Below are 13,955 nucleotides of genomic sequence, written 5' to 3'. Positions count from 1 at the left end.
AAGCACAAGGTGTGCAATACTCAGGGACATGGCCAAGGTAAGGAAGGCTGAAAAACCACCACCTTTGAACAAGAAACATAAGATAAAACGTCAAGAATGGGCCAAGAAATATCTTAAGACTGATTTTTCAAAGGTTTTATGGACTGATGAAATGAGAGTGACTCTGGATGGGCCAGAGGCTGGATCAGTAAAGGGCAGAGAGCTCCACTCCGACTCAGACGCCAGCAAGGTGGAGGTGGGGTACTGGTATGGGCTGGTATCATCAAAGATGAACTTGTGGGACCTTTTCGGGTTGAGGATGGAGTGAAGCTCAACTCCCAGACCTACTGCCAGTTTCTGGAAGACAACTTCTTCAAGCAGTGGTACAGGAAGAAGTCGGTATCGTTCAAGAAAAACATGCGCTAAACAATCGAAAAACCAGAATTGTTGCATCTCTGTTTGAAAAAAAAAAAAAAATGCAATAATGATCAAGACATCCCATGTAACCAAATATGTTAAAACGTCAAGCTTGCCCTGCAAAAAACAAGCCTCAAAAAAAATGAAGAAAAAGGGTTTGGGGTCTCCGAAAACATCAACAAACCAATTTTTTTTTTTTTTTACAAAATTAAGATTTATTTTTTTTACTTTTAATACTACAATGTTATCGCCATAACTGTATTGACCTGAAGAACTATGTTACCGGGTTATTTTAACCACATTACCACCGTAAAAACAAAACCCGAAAAATTGGAAGAATTGCATATTTTTGTGGTTTTTTTTTCCCTTTTCACAATTTCACTGCACTTTGAATTTTTTTTTAACACTTTACAGTACAATATATAGTAACATTAATGATGGCATTCAAAACTAAAACAGCAAACAAAAACAATAGCCCTTGCGTGACTACGTGGAAGTAAAAATATAAAAAAAGGTTATGGTTCTTGGAAGAAGGAGAGGGGGAAAAAAAATGGGAATTAGCTGCGGTGGAAAGGGGTTAATGCATTCTCTCCCTGTAATACCATTACAGTCGGCCCCGTACAATACATTAGCCATTGGCACGCAGCTGGCAACAAAACCCCAGAGTAATAGGTCATCATTATGCGAGAGGCTAGGACCCTGCACACCCACCAATCAGCTGTATAAAGGGGCAGCAAGGACCCAGAAAACAAGCAGATCCATGTAAGGTTTATCCAGAATCCACACCGCATGTATAGCAGTGCCGTAGCCAAGAATGACACAGACAGTCTGCCCCCCCCCCCCAGTTGATTAGTTGGATAAGAGTCGGACCCCTGTAGCAAAAATTGGGTAAATAGCCTGAACGGAATAGATTATATTATACCCAATAGACAAGGACCAGACCACAGCAATCTCAATGCCACAGTAGATTTACAATAAACTTTCCTAATGTAAGTAAGTTAGTAAAAACTTACCTAAACTTTGCGTTCTCATGCACCCACACATACTCCGGGTCTTTAAGGCTCAGACGTGCGAGATCTTTGACGGATTTTGTCTGGGTTGCAGAAAAGAGCAGAGTCTGTCGCTTTGTTGGAAGATTTTCTATAATCGCATTCACTGTATCTGCAAAACCCATATCCAGTATCCGGTCGGCCTCATCCAGGACTGCAACAAGAGCAAAGGGGGCATTACAGTCCCGCAGGAACTTCTAAGGGTGATTGCGTGTTTCTTCTTTAGGATATACCCAGATGGTGAAGCCGGAGGGGTAAAAGTGCGGACGAAGCTCTGGCCGCAGGTGTGAAACAAACAAAATGGGGAAAAAAAAAAAACTAACGGGTCCGTTTCTCCGGTCCGTGCGACTCAGAGCAGGTCCTTTTCTCATCGGCTCTGCAGATCAGACTCCGCTATTAAGTCTAAGGGGATCTGTGAGACACAGACCTTGTACAGGGAAGACAGACCTTGTACTTCAATGTTACATCCAAGTTTCAGCAGCTTTTTACTGATACATTGACCCTTACCAATGTATAAAAATAAATAAATAGTCCACTCTCCCAGCTTCAGCGGGAAAAAACATTAAAGATACATGTTCATTGTGTCCATTAAAAATCATTAGGAAACTTAATCAAGGAGTAGAATCCACTGTAAAAATCAAACAGACTTAAAGGGGTATTCCCATCTTTAAGATCCTATCCCAATAAATAATAATACTATTATTATTAGCAAATACCTCCAATTAGAACTTTAGTATAGTTCTTCTGATTCGCCATGTCTCTTACCCCAAGTGCAGGCCATTGTTGTAGCTTAGGTATCCATGGTTACGATCACTAAGAGCTAACTAACTGTCAGTATATGAGTGGTCATAACCATGGATACCTAAGCTACTGTAATGCCCTGCACATGGGGTAAGCGACATAGGGACACAACATGAAAACGATGGCGTATTTCAGGGAAAAATTATATTGCAAACCTGTTAAGCCAGGACTAGTGATAAAGATTTATTTTTTAACATTTGACAATAGAGAAAGACACCAAGCCCGGAGAATTTCTGATTTTAGGAGGTTGTTGCAAACGGACTTAAACATAGTTTCAATGAATACACTGTAAACCAACATTTAGTCCTGACCTGTGATCAAATTACCAAAAAGGCAATTTAATTTGAAGGGAATGTCAGTAAGATAATATCCCACCACCCCCAAAACAGCCTCCCTGGGCCACCATGCTGGTCTCAGAAATCTAAATGCATCAACACCTTTATATCTTCTATTACAGAGTAAATAACATTTTAATCCATATGCAAATGAGGCACTAAGTGCTCTGGATGTGACCGAGCACTTCCCAAACCTCTGCCCCACCTATCATCATCCTCCCTTCCGTGATTGACAGCTCACCGTCAGATTAACTTGCCTGGCTCCTTATGTCATAGGCAGTGAGCTATCAAACTAAAGAAACTGCTGCTGGGCGGGTAACAACCTCAGAAGACAGAGGCTTGTTAAAGAAGCCCTCCTCCTCCTCCTCTCACAGTTTTTATCCTCTTAATATACTGCAGTCATCATATTATACAACACTGTGTACTTACAATTGCTCATTTTGTCTTTCTACCCAGTAAATTCTTCTCTTTTCTCTGCTCTATGTAGAAACAGGAAGTCTCTTGTCCCTGCATTTATTATTCCCCTCTTCAACTCCTCACCCAGCTGCTCCCTCTTCCCCCTGCCATTGACTTTTACAGTGACTGATGAGTTATGCAGGGAAAATTGACCTCCTGATTCTACATAGAGAAGGAATCAGCTAGTCAGTTTTTAATCATGTGATTTCCATTAGGTCTATGACATCACATGATTAGAAACTGACTGGCTGAATCCTTCTAAGCTCTATGTAGAAACAGGAGGTCCATTATTCCCTGCATGAGTCACTGCAAAAGTCAATGGCAGGGAGGAGGAGGAGGGAGCAGCTGGGTCAGGAGTTGAAGAGGGGAATGATAAATGCAGGGACAAGAGACTTCCTATTTCTACATAAAGCAGAGAAAAGAGAAGAATTAGCTGGTAGAAAGGCAAAATGAGCAATTGTAAGTACACAGTGCTATATAATATGATGATTGCAATATATTAAGTGGATAAAAATTTTGATGAGAGGAGGAGGGCTTCTTTAAGTGCTGTCACACCCAAAGCACTTTAATGGGTTCTCTCAAGTTATTAAATAGCATGAAAATAATGTTTGCAATTGACTTGATTTTTTTATTTGCTGTCATTCTCCAGCAATGAGAGCGTTTATTTTTCATAGGGTACAGCTGGTTTCCATGGAGCTGAGCTACCAGAGCCTGCCCAAGAACGGTTACATTACAGGAGAGGGGTTAACTCTTAACATACCAGCCACCTCATCCAGCCCATTGACACTATACAGCAGTTAGCTGCTCACCTCCCTCCAGCTCCTGACATAAAACTTGCTCTCATCAATCACAATCCTTGGAAGCAAGCATCACAGCTCTCACTGTCCCTGCCAAGTGAGTTCTTGTTCCTTTTATCGCCATGTGTAAATACTATAAGTATAGACTCCAGAACAAATCACTGATAGCTGAATGTGCTACAGCAGAACTTGTGCTGAGTTTTTATAGTTCAACTAATACTACAGCACTGCTGTTCAATCATGGAGGAGAGCCCGCCCTGCCAGAAACCAGGAGGTTAAAGATACTGGCATAGCTCTCAGCTGATCACGAGACAACTTGAAAATACTCCTTTAACAACGAATTTGTAGACGTAAATAATGCTGATGTCCAGGAAATGCAGCAACAGATAGAAGATATAAAAGTGTCAATGCATTCACATATGAAAGACCTGCATGCACATATATGCAGTTTTGGTGGGGGAGGGGGCGGATCTTACTGACAGATTCCCTTTAAGTGAAGAAAGCTTATTCATTGCATTATGAAAAGTTTTCCAATTTTCCAGTGTACTTTCTGTAACAGTTCCTCCAATCCGCCCAGAACACCAGCTCTTTGCTATATCTGCAAGTCACATTGGCTGATAAAAGAATAAAACAGCTGCTCTGCTCTTACGGGAGCTAGAGTCAAACAACAGCCATGTATCCTACATAAACAGGCCGATAATTACTCACCCAACATCTGGAGATTACAGGCATTAAAAAGGGATGTCTCATCCATATGCTGCAGCAGTCGTCCAGGGGTGCAAATCAATATATTTGTGCGATGAATACGAGAAGATTCTTCCTTTAAGTCCTTCAAATTGATAAAAAGTGAAACAATAAATAAATCAGGAGAGTTCAAGTAACAAAAAAATAAAAAATAAACCCCAATCAAAAACTTCCTGTTGAGATCAACAAGCATTAACCATGTACATGTATGGCACATGTCAGGTGCAGATGTATAGAGCGGGCTCAGTATCTGAGACTGCACCATACCTGGCAGATATCATACAGCCAGCCTCTTCCTGTAACAGCAGCGATCGGAGCCAAGCACCAATCACCGCTGGTAACTCTTTAAAGGCCACTGTCAATATCTGACAGCAGTTAGAAGCGCAAGGGTCCAAGGAGTCTGCCAATCAACATGTCCATTGCTAGCCCTAAAGTGACGAGATTGTGGGGTGCTGATGGGTTTCCATAGCATACATAAAAGTCTAATAAAAATTCCAAAATTATTTAACTTATACGGTAAATGCCATAAAGCACCGAAAAAAAATAATCGAAGAGACAGAACTGCTTTTTTTTTTTTTTTTTTTTTTTTTAAACATCACCTCACCACTACAAAAAAATTCAGTATAAAACAATCTAAATATTGTATGTACCTCAAAATGGAATAAACAAAACATCAGCTCTTCGCACAAAAAGAAAAAAAAAAAAAAAAAGCCTTCACTCCGCTCATTCAATTGAAAAATAGAGACGCTACAGGTCTCAGAAAATGGAGACACAAAGCAATTTGTTTTCATCTGGAATTAAGTTTCCAGGTCATTTTTACCCCGTTCCAGAGAGAATCGGATCAGTCGGCTCAGAACTTGATCAGAGTGTGATTAGCATTAATTGGCCCGATTCTCCCCAATGTGAGGGATGAGAGAATGGACAGTCAGGAGACCCCAGCCTGACCCTGCCCCTCTGTATGTAAGGAGTTTTACATTTCAATATCAATTTCAAAAGTTAAAAAAAAAAAGTAATGAAAATCATTGTGTGTGAAACCAGCTTAATGGGCCTGTGTAGGAAATCATTAAAGGAGTGGTCCCCTTATAGAAAAAATAATCTCCTACATTGTTAAAAAAAACAGACTGCATTACCTGCCCACCCCTCAGGTGTAGCAGTCTCCAGCGTTGCTCCTGGTCTCTCTTAATGGGGTTCACCTCCACAGGGAAGCATTGAACCGATTGGCTAGTGCTGTCTACACAGGCTGTAAGCTCAATGATTGACTGCAGCGATGTCAACATGACATCACCACTGCAGCCAATAAAAGGAGACTGAGGAAAAAAATTGCGTGACCCACAAGACTAAGTAAAGCACAGTTTGCTTTTTTACAACGAACAGTACATAAGGGGATAACCCTTATAACTTCAGTAGAAGAGTGTGGTAGGCATGCTCTGTAGGGACGGGGAGGAGGCTATCTGTGACCCAGTGCTTTCTACTATTAGGTGCTATCTGTCGTAGCTCTGCCTGTGATGGTGGCTGAGAAGTGCTCTCTATATAACAGGAAGTATAGTTATTAAACAAAACCAATGGGGAGAGCAAAATTGCATAATATTAAAAACATAAAACTTTATCCGTTAACAACGTTCACGTGGCACCAGTTTAAAAATGGTTTCTGCACCGTCTACCATTCAGCACACGCAGATAACAAAACTCACCTTTCCTCCAATGACAAGTCCAGCAGAGAAGTCGTGGTTGCGTCCCACTTTCCGAAGGACTTCAAAGATCTGATAAGCCAGCTCTCTCGTGGGAGAAATTACAAGGACTCCAAGACCGTCATCCGCTGTCCACTGCTGCCGAAACAGGCATTCCAGAGCCTGAAGAAGAAAAGTCACATAAAGCACACCAGCATCTAACAATATCCCGCAGTTAAGCATCAAATTAGGATTCTCCATTCACCAGCCTGCTGCATCTGGCCAGAAATAAATTGTAAAACACCTTTAAAAGGTGGAGGTTGTCCAGTTAAAATATATTTGATATTTTTGGACAAGACGCACTTTTTAGCAAGGAAAAAAAACTTGCTAAAAAGTGTACATCTTATAGACCGGAGACAATTTCCTGTTATAAAGGAGAAAGCCAATTCAGCGTCCTTCCTGATCACCAAGAGATCGAGAATGGAGGCTGAAATGGAGTTCTATAATATTCTGTGATAAGTCCTGCTTTTGCCTTGGACTCAATGACAGCTGGAGATTGGTCCGGAAACCACGTGGGCAACACTATGAAGAGGCCTTCATGGCATCACCACTCCTACTCCCAGGCAATTGCAAAGTTAGCTGCCAGTAGCAGATCTTGATGATTTGGCATTTAAGTGCATGCATTTCTGCTCGTTGCGCTCATACATCAAAGATTTTTGAAAATTTTGTTTCCATTTGTTCATCATTCTTATATTATTAACATGTGTCCTGTGATTTCTATAGTTCCATGACATCTTTGTGTTGCAATTTCACTGTTGAGGAGTTTACTTCAATTCTACCCAATGCCCTGATAGTCAGGTGTCCCATTTGATTCCCTATCACTATAGATGCCTTTATTGGAATAACCCTTTTATAGCAAACATGATGGAAACCTTAATTTCAAAGTCACAAAAACTATATTCTTGTAATACACAATACAGAAGAAAAAAAAACATCCAAACCGGAACTTACAGGAAGAACAAATGCCAGGGTCTTTCCAGATCCAGTTTTCGCAGCGCCCAGGATATCTTTTCCTTGTAAAGCTAAGCCTATGGTCTGCTTCTGTATCTCTGTGGGTAACCGATACTGAGCCTCAACCAAACCTGCAAATAAAGAGACAACATTGATGAAATGACATTTCATCCCATGTCAGGGGAAAGAAAAAAAAATGATTTTGTAGAAACAATGGAGGGAAAAAAAAAAAAAGAACTGACAAAAATATATGAAAAAGTACAAGCAGAATGTAAGAAGACATCCCCCCTTCCTGCAAGTGTGTCCGGCTCACTGGCGAAACTTCCCATTATTACTAATATAAAGCTAATTGCACTCACCTCTCAGGGTCTTTTTCGATAAAGGGAAATCGGAAAATTTAACTATTTCACTGACGTTGATCTGAAAAAAAAAAAAATATTAATATTAATGAAATGGGCTCTCCACAAGCACAACATCAATGCAGTAAACAATAACATTAAAATTCCTTTGTTTTTGAGAAGAGGATGATTGAAAAAACATTGCACAGCTCTGTGTGTTTATAAGCATTTTGAAAATTTGGAACCAATTATGGTGATGAGAATATCCCTTAAGGGAAACTGTCAGTGGTCCAGCCATGTCGGCACCGGGCCTCCTGAGGCTCGTGTTACATTGCTATGCTACATCATCCCATTGGTCCGAGGCTGGCTTTGGCTACTGTGCTTTTACTTCTTCCGCTTGTCACCGAGCAGCTGTAACTACTCTGTACTCGGCCGAGCATACTCGGCGAAAGGGTTAACAAAACATACTCGCTCATCGCTAGTGGCCACTGATTTCTGCAAGGCTCACTTTACATAATGTAACAAAAGTCTCAGAAGACCCAGCGCCAGTACAAGAAGTGGCTATAGGGTGTTTTAATTTTACAAGGACTATTTCATTTAAAGCAGCACTCACTGCAGCATTTTTTTTTCTTAATCCTTTTGTTAGGTATCACATATATGTGTAAGGCCAGGGTTACATTAGCGAATAGCGTCCATGCGATATGCTAATAACCCTCGGCACCAGCTCTGCTGCGAGCCGAGTGTCAGTGCTCCGATTCTCTCGCATGTGAGAATCTGATCACACGTTTCTCCATCTTTTCCTTTGCTTGTCTCAGTGTATATTAGACTGCAATCGGATGACAGAGTGCAGTCTGATGTTTTGCATGCACCCATAGACTTGAATGGGTGCTCGCCGTGCGATGCGATGTTTTTTCTCATGCCTAATCGGCATGAGAAAAAACATTCACAAATCTGCTCTGCCTCATTGAAGAACACTGGTCTTGCATATGAAATGCCAGTGTGAGCAAGCCCTTATGCATGTAGTCACATTCTCACTGGTAGCTATCTTCACCTATTTTCATCCCGGTCTGGCACCACATGACTACAGTTGTGACCGGCCAAATTGCAGTGTGAAGCAGAGACCACTTTTTAAAATGTTCTCAATGCAAGTCTATGGCAATTCAGAATGAGGCCCTGAAGTCTAATACGAATGTATTGAGAAAACCAGGGCTATGTAAGCCGAACCTCCGACTCCACAGCACTGCCTCACTACTGAAGGTGTACACAAAGTGCAGCACAGATTCATCTCAACTAAAAGCAGAGATCCTTAGATCAGGAATAGAACAGACATTTATAGGACATTTCATAAATTACCCAAATTCTTATGGAAACATTTACAGCACATCCTGTATTGTACTACTGAACCCAATTTATTATATACTTTAGGAGTCGGTCCATTTTTTACCAACTCCGACTCCACAGGCCTGGAGAAAAGTGACTTCCAGGACAGTGATTCTGGGGGTTAAAAAAGCCACTACATGGTGCCAGAGGCCCAGAGCAACCAGAATGAGGCTGAAAACAGATGTAGGCGCCAACCGGTGTGTGACACTAAATGCATTACTTACATACCTGATCCCTAAGAAAGGGGATTTAAAAAAAAAACAAAAAACATTACTTTAGTGGGGCCTAATGTTTTGTTTTTGCTTTTCAGCACTAGAGTGTCACTACTAGCCTAAGCTCCCTACCCTGTGATTTATACTTACCCACCGCCGGCTTCACCTTTTTTCAGCACTGCTCCAGTCCCGTGGCGCCATCTTGTGACTGACCGGAGGTCAGGAGATGACGGTCACAAGCTCTCAGTGTAAGTCTATGGAGGACCAAAATGAGGCTCTCACAGACTTGTATAGAGTAGTGACCTCCAGCAAACACTGGAGAGATCCGGTAGGTCACAACCTGCTGGAGACCGATAGGAGCGGTGCTGATAGAAGGTGAAGATGGTGGCCGGTGAGTATCAGACTGGGTGCAGGGACCTTACATTAGTAGCACCACTCCAGCGCTGCAATAAGAAAAAACCCTGGAGTGGCGCTTTAAGGGGCTGTCTAGCAGATAATGGACAAGCCCTTTAAGAGCAGCCCATCCCCTCCACCAGCAGCTCCAGCACACGTGAGTCACCTCGCTGTAGCGCTGCACCAGCCGCCCGATGCTCTCCTTCTCTAGCTGCCACTCCGGCTTCCTGCTCTGCTTCCTGTGCAGTTTGCACCGCTCCTTCTTCCTGGTGTATTTCTTCTTCCAGCGCTCAAAGTTCTTCACCGGATCGTTCCTATCGTGGATGAGAGGCGTCTCCTTGTCCTCACTCGGTTTCCCCATGGCGTGCACACTGCTCGGAGCGGAGCACAGACTCACTGACCTACTTCCGGGAGCCACGCTGAGTGCACATGTGCGGGGCGCGCACTGATGACGTCATTCAACCAAACTTTATTTCACGTGAACAAACGGACAGTTCTCCTGCCAGAAGCTCAGAGCTGAGGACCCTGCACACTGAAGAGGTGAAAATCGCCCTGTGTGTGACGCCAAAATAAATCGAATTGTCACAATTAGCAAAAGTTTCTTTGTCCGTTTTTTTTTACCTTTCCTGAGCACTTTTTCATTGTTTTTGGATTTTAGTGGACTCCCCAGCACTGCAAAGCAACAATGCTAACCACTGAGCCACCCATGCAGTGCTAACCACTGAGCCACCCATGCAGTGCTAACAACTGAGCCACCATGCTGCCCTAAGAACCACATATGTTCATACTTTTGAGCATTTTCTGAGTCTTTTCAGGCAGGTTTCGGAGCAGCCTCGCCCAAAAAAAGACCTAGTGTGCACATACCCTAAGGTTAAGTTCTCACAATGAGTTTTTGATGTTTATTTTCGCTGTGCAAAAACGCAGCATCTTAAGTCTCACTCCCACTTATGATTAAATCGGACGAATGCCATCCGATAAAAAATATGATTGAACTCGGTCCAATGTTAATCAATGATTCTGCGCTCATATGAGTTGTTTTTTTTTTCAGCATTGCTGCAATTGCATGTGAAATTCTGATCACACGCACCCATATAAGTCTATGAGTCCGTGTGAAACATCGCCGAGTGCAGTGGATTCCCGCGGACATCGGCAATTGAGGAGATGGAGAAATTAATTTCTCCGTCTCCTCTTCAGCTATGCTATGATTCTCTCATGAGGGAGCACTGACACTCGGCTCACACTCGCAGCAGAGCAGGAGCCGAGTGTCAATAGCATATCGCATCCAATGCGATATGCTAATGTATCTCCGTCATAAGGTTATGTCAACACATCATTGTTTTTTTCAGTGTTCATTTTCTGCAACAAAATCTGATCTCTTGCCAGGACGTTGTTCAGGATTTTTGTTGCTGTTTTCTTGCTTATTTGCCTTTTTTTTGTGTGCATTTTTTCAGTGTTTTTTTCACTGTCCTTTTGTCTCTGTTATGCATGTACATTAAGTTCAGTGAAAGAAAAAATCTCATTCTGATTTAGGCACAAAAAAACTCTGAAAAACTTGACACCTGCGTTTTTTCAACGTTTTTTTTCACCACCCATTACTTCCAAGGGTGAAAAACCACTTAAAAAAACATGCAAAGCACAAAATCCTGAAAAAAAAAAAAAACATGATGTGTGCATGAGATTTGTGGAATCTCATAGACTTTGCTGGTACTGCAAAACACAGCTGAAAATTTGCATTAAAAAACGCTGAAAAAAACATGATGTGTGAAGATAGCCTTACAGTTCCAGCAAAGTACATGGATTTATAGAAATCTCCTGCCCACTTGTTTCCCACCACAGACTGCTCTGACCACCTCCACCTAATAGAACCAGCTCTGTTCCATCCAAAATACTGAGAATATATCAGTCCCAGTGTCATTCAAGTGCACCCCATTCCTCCTTAAAACCTCATCGATATCTCCTTCAAGCATGACGTTGTGCACTGCCAGATTCCCAATAGACCTAACAAAATTCCGGCGTTCAATAATCTGCATGCCTGATCAATCCTTTAGAAATGTTCTAGCTCTAGCTGCCACCATCGACCACACTAAAGCACAACTATTAAACAATTTCTTAAAATGAACCAAATTGGTCTTCATGAGGGATAATAACTTTCTTAGTTTGATCTGCCCAAGATTGTTACCCCCATCATGAATAACAAGGATGACTGGGCCTCTATAGATCTTGTTAACTTTGGCAACAAGAGCTAAAACCTGAACCCACCATAGCTTCCTGATACTTTTCATATGAACATCAGCTGATGATAAACCCATTTGGGAACCTATCTGATCCTACTTTTCCTGGCTTTCAGCATAATAAATGTAAGAATGCCCCTTGAGTCATACTTGTGAACACCTACATATCAAATATATACTCATGGTAAAGCCAAATCAGGGTGAATATAAGGCTTAAAACTATCCGAATGCCATCTACCCAAACCCTTGATACCTTCTACACTTAAAACAAATTCATCTGCTTCCGTCACTGCCCTAATCCGGAATTAAGTTTCCCCAAGCAATCTTTAAAAACAGTCTCAGATTGAGAATGAGTAAGTGGTGGACCTGATTGCATGACACAAGAATTGAAGAGCATCAGGCCTGATCTCCACAAAAATTTTGACCTGTAGTAATGTACAATAGTGTCCACCCAACCCACACATCGATAGCCACATGCCGTTGCCTGCGTCACCCAATTTGGATCTCCTGATGCAAATTTTATTCTGATCTTGTGAAATGACGACATAAACCCCGCCAAGCTCCCCAGCCTCCCCAATGCTGGGTGCTACCAAAGAGCTAACAAAATGCTGCCCCAAATAAAATAACCTTAAATCCATCAGAACATAACGACCAAACTATTCTAAAAATTCACTGTAGCAACTCGATATAGGGAAAATATATATTCTTGTACCGTGTTAGCCAGTAGATAGAAAAATATTTAGATTTGAGAGTCCTCAGTGGTTGATACCTTTTAATGGCTAACTGAAAAGATGGTAACAAATTGCAAGCTTTCGAGACTACTCATGTCTCTTCATCAGGCATAGTATACCACAAAATCTGAAGAGTCACATATTTATACTCAATAAGACACACAAGAAAAAAAAATGCAATAGGCAAGACAGGTGATGAAAAGCAGAGTTATTATGGAAGAGATAAACAGTTCTGGCTATAAATATTTTAGCAGTTAATAGATAAGGAGTGTGAAGGTTTTATTGTCCTTTGACCAGGTCCAGTGTTGTGATGGCCTCACAATTCTGAGGAGCACATTCCTTAGTTGATGTAGAACGACATAAATCCATGCGACACATTCATTCCTGCTCTGAAAGCGTTAAAGGTCATCATCAGTTTATATTCTGAGATTCTTCTTTCTGTTTGAGATTTGAAGTTACCTTTTAATACTAGTAATTTCATATCTTTTATGCTGTGATCAGGGGAACAAAAATGCTTGGCTACAGGCAGATCTAATCTTTTTTCTTTTATTGTGTGGCGATGATGATTCATCCTTGTTCTAAGTTTTTGCCCTGTCTCCCCTACATAAAGACCCCCAGCTGGACATTTGGTACATATAATTAAGTACACTACATTAGATGTGATACAGCTGAACGTACCTGGGTTCTTATAGTCCTGATGGGAATTGGGGATCTTTATCTTGTCTGTGGTCGTTATAAACGGACAGGTTTTAAATTTTTCTGGTTGCAAGGAAAGGTTCCTGTAGCAGGTGGAGATGACAGGGAGCTTCTGACAATGATGCTTCTTAGATTTGGGGGCTGCCTGAAACACAGAAGTGGGGGGTTTGGAAATATGGATTGTAATCGGGCATCTTTTTGTAGTAAGGGTTGTAGTTTCCGTGCAGCTCTCCTTAGCGCCTCCAGGTTTAGATTGTAGGTGACTACTAGAGGCACCCGGTTGTTTTCTTGGTTGGTTTTGTAATGTAGGAGATGATTCCTTGATATTCTGGTGGGTCTTGTAATCTGGTTTTCAATTGTTCTTGGATGGTAGCCCTGATTCAAAAAGGTCTTTCTGAGGCCATCAAAGTGTTTGTCTCTATCCATCTGGTTGGAACATATCCGATTGTATCTGATGGCTTGGCTGTAAACAATAGAGTTTTGGATGGAAACTGTCCCATTTAAGGTATGTAGGACGGTCGATTGGTTTCCGGTACAAAGATGTCTCTATTTCATTGTTCTGTAGCTTGATGATGGTGTCCAAAAAGTTAATTTCAGTCCAGGAGTAGTTGAGTGTTAGGTTGATGGTGGGGTGAAATTGATTAAAGTGTTCATGGAACGTCTTCAGCTGTTGCTCAGACCCCGTCCAGATGATTAAAATATCGTCAATGAAACGCTA

General features: G+C 41.6%; 1 protein-coding gene across 1 annotated transcript in view; it reads right to left on the bottom strand.

The window, feature by feature from the left end:
* Nucleotides 1-10,037, bottom strand: part of DDX10 (DEAD-box helicase 10) — a 178,986-nt gene extending 168,949 nt beyond the window's left edge. The window contains exons 1-6 of the mRNA XM_073662435.1: nucleotides 9,746-10,037; nucleotides 7,616-7,676; nucleotides 7,257-7,387; nucleotides 6,270-6,428; nucleotides 4,543-4,663; nucleotides 1,410-1,599 (exon numbers count right to left, since the gene is read on the bottom strand). Coding sequence (XP_073518536.1) covers nucleotides 1,410-1,599; nucleotides 4,543-4,663; nucleotides 6,270-6,428; nucleotides 7,257-7,387; nucleotides 7,616-7,676; nucleotides 9,746-9,940 — 857 coding nt within the window. The 5' untranslated portion in view covers nucleotides 9,941-10,037. The remainder of the gene's footprint in view (nucleotides 1-1,409; nucleotides 1,600-4,542; nucleotides 4,664-6,269; nucleotides 6,429-7,256; nucleotides 7,388-7,615; nucleotides 7,677-9,745) is intronic.
* Nucleotides 10,038-13,955: the final 3,918 nt, after the last annotated feature.

This window comes from Phyllobates terribilis, unplaced genomic scaffold (genome assembly GCF_046119375.1).
Source record: "Phyllobates terribilis strain yellow unplaced genomic scaffold, ASM4611937v1 Scaffold_2__4_contigs__length_985480577, whole genome shotgun sequence".
Classification (NCBI taxonomy): Eukaryota; Metazoa; Chordata; class Amphibia; order Anura; family Dendrobatidae; genus Phyllobates; species Phyllobates terribilis.
This window is presented reverse-complemented; position numbering and strand designations above follow the sequence as displayed.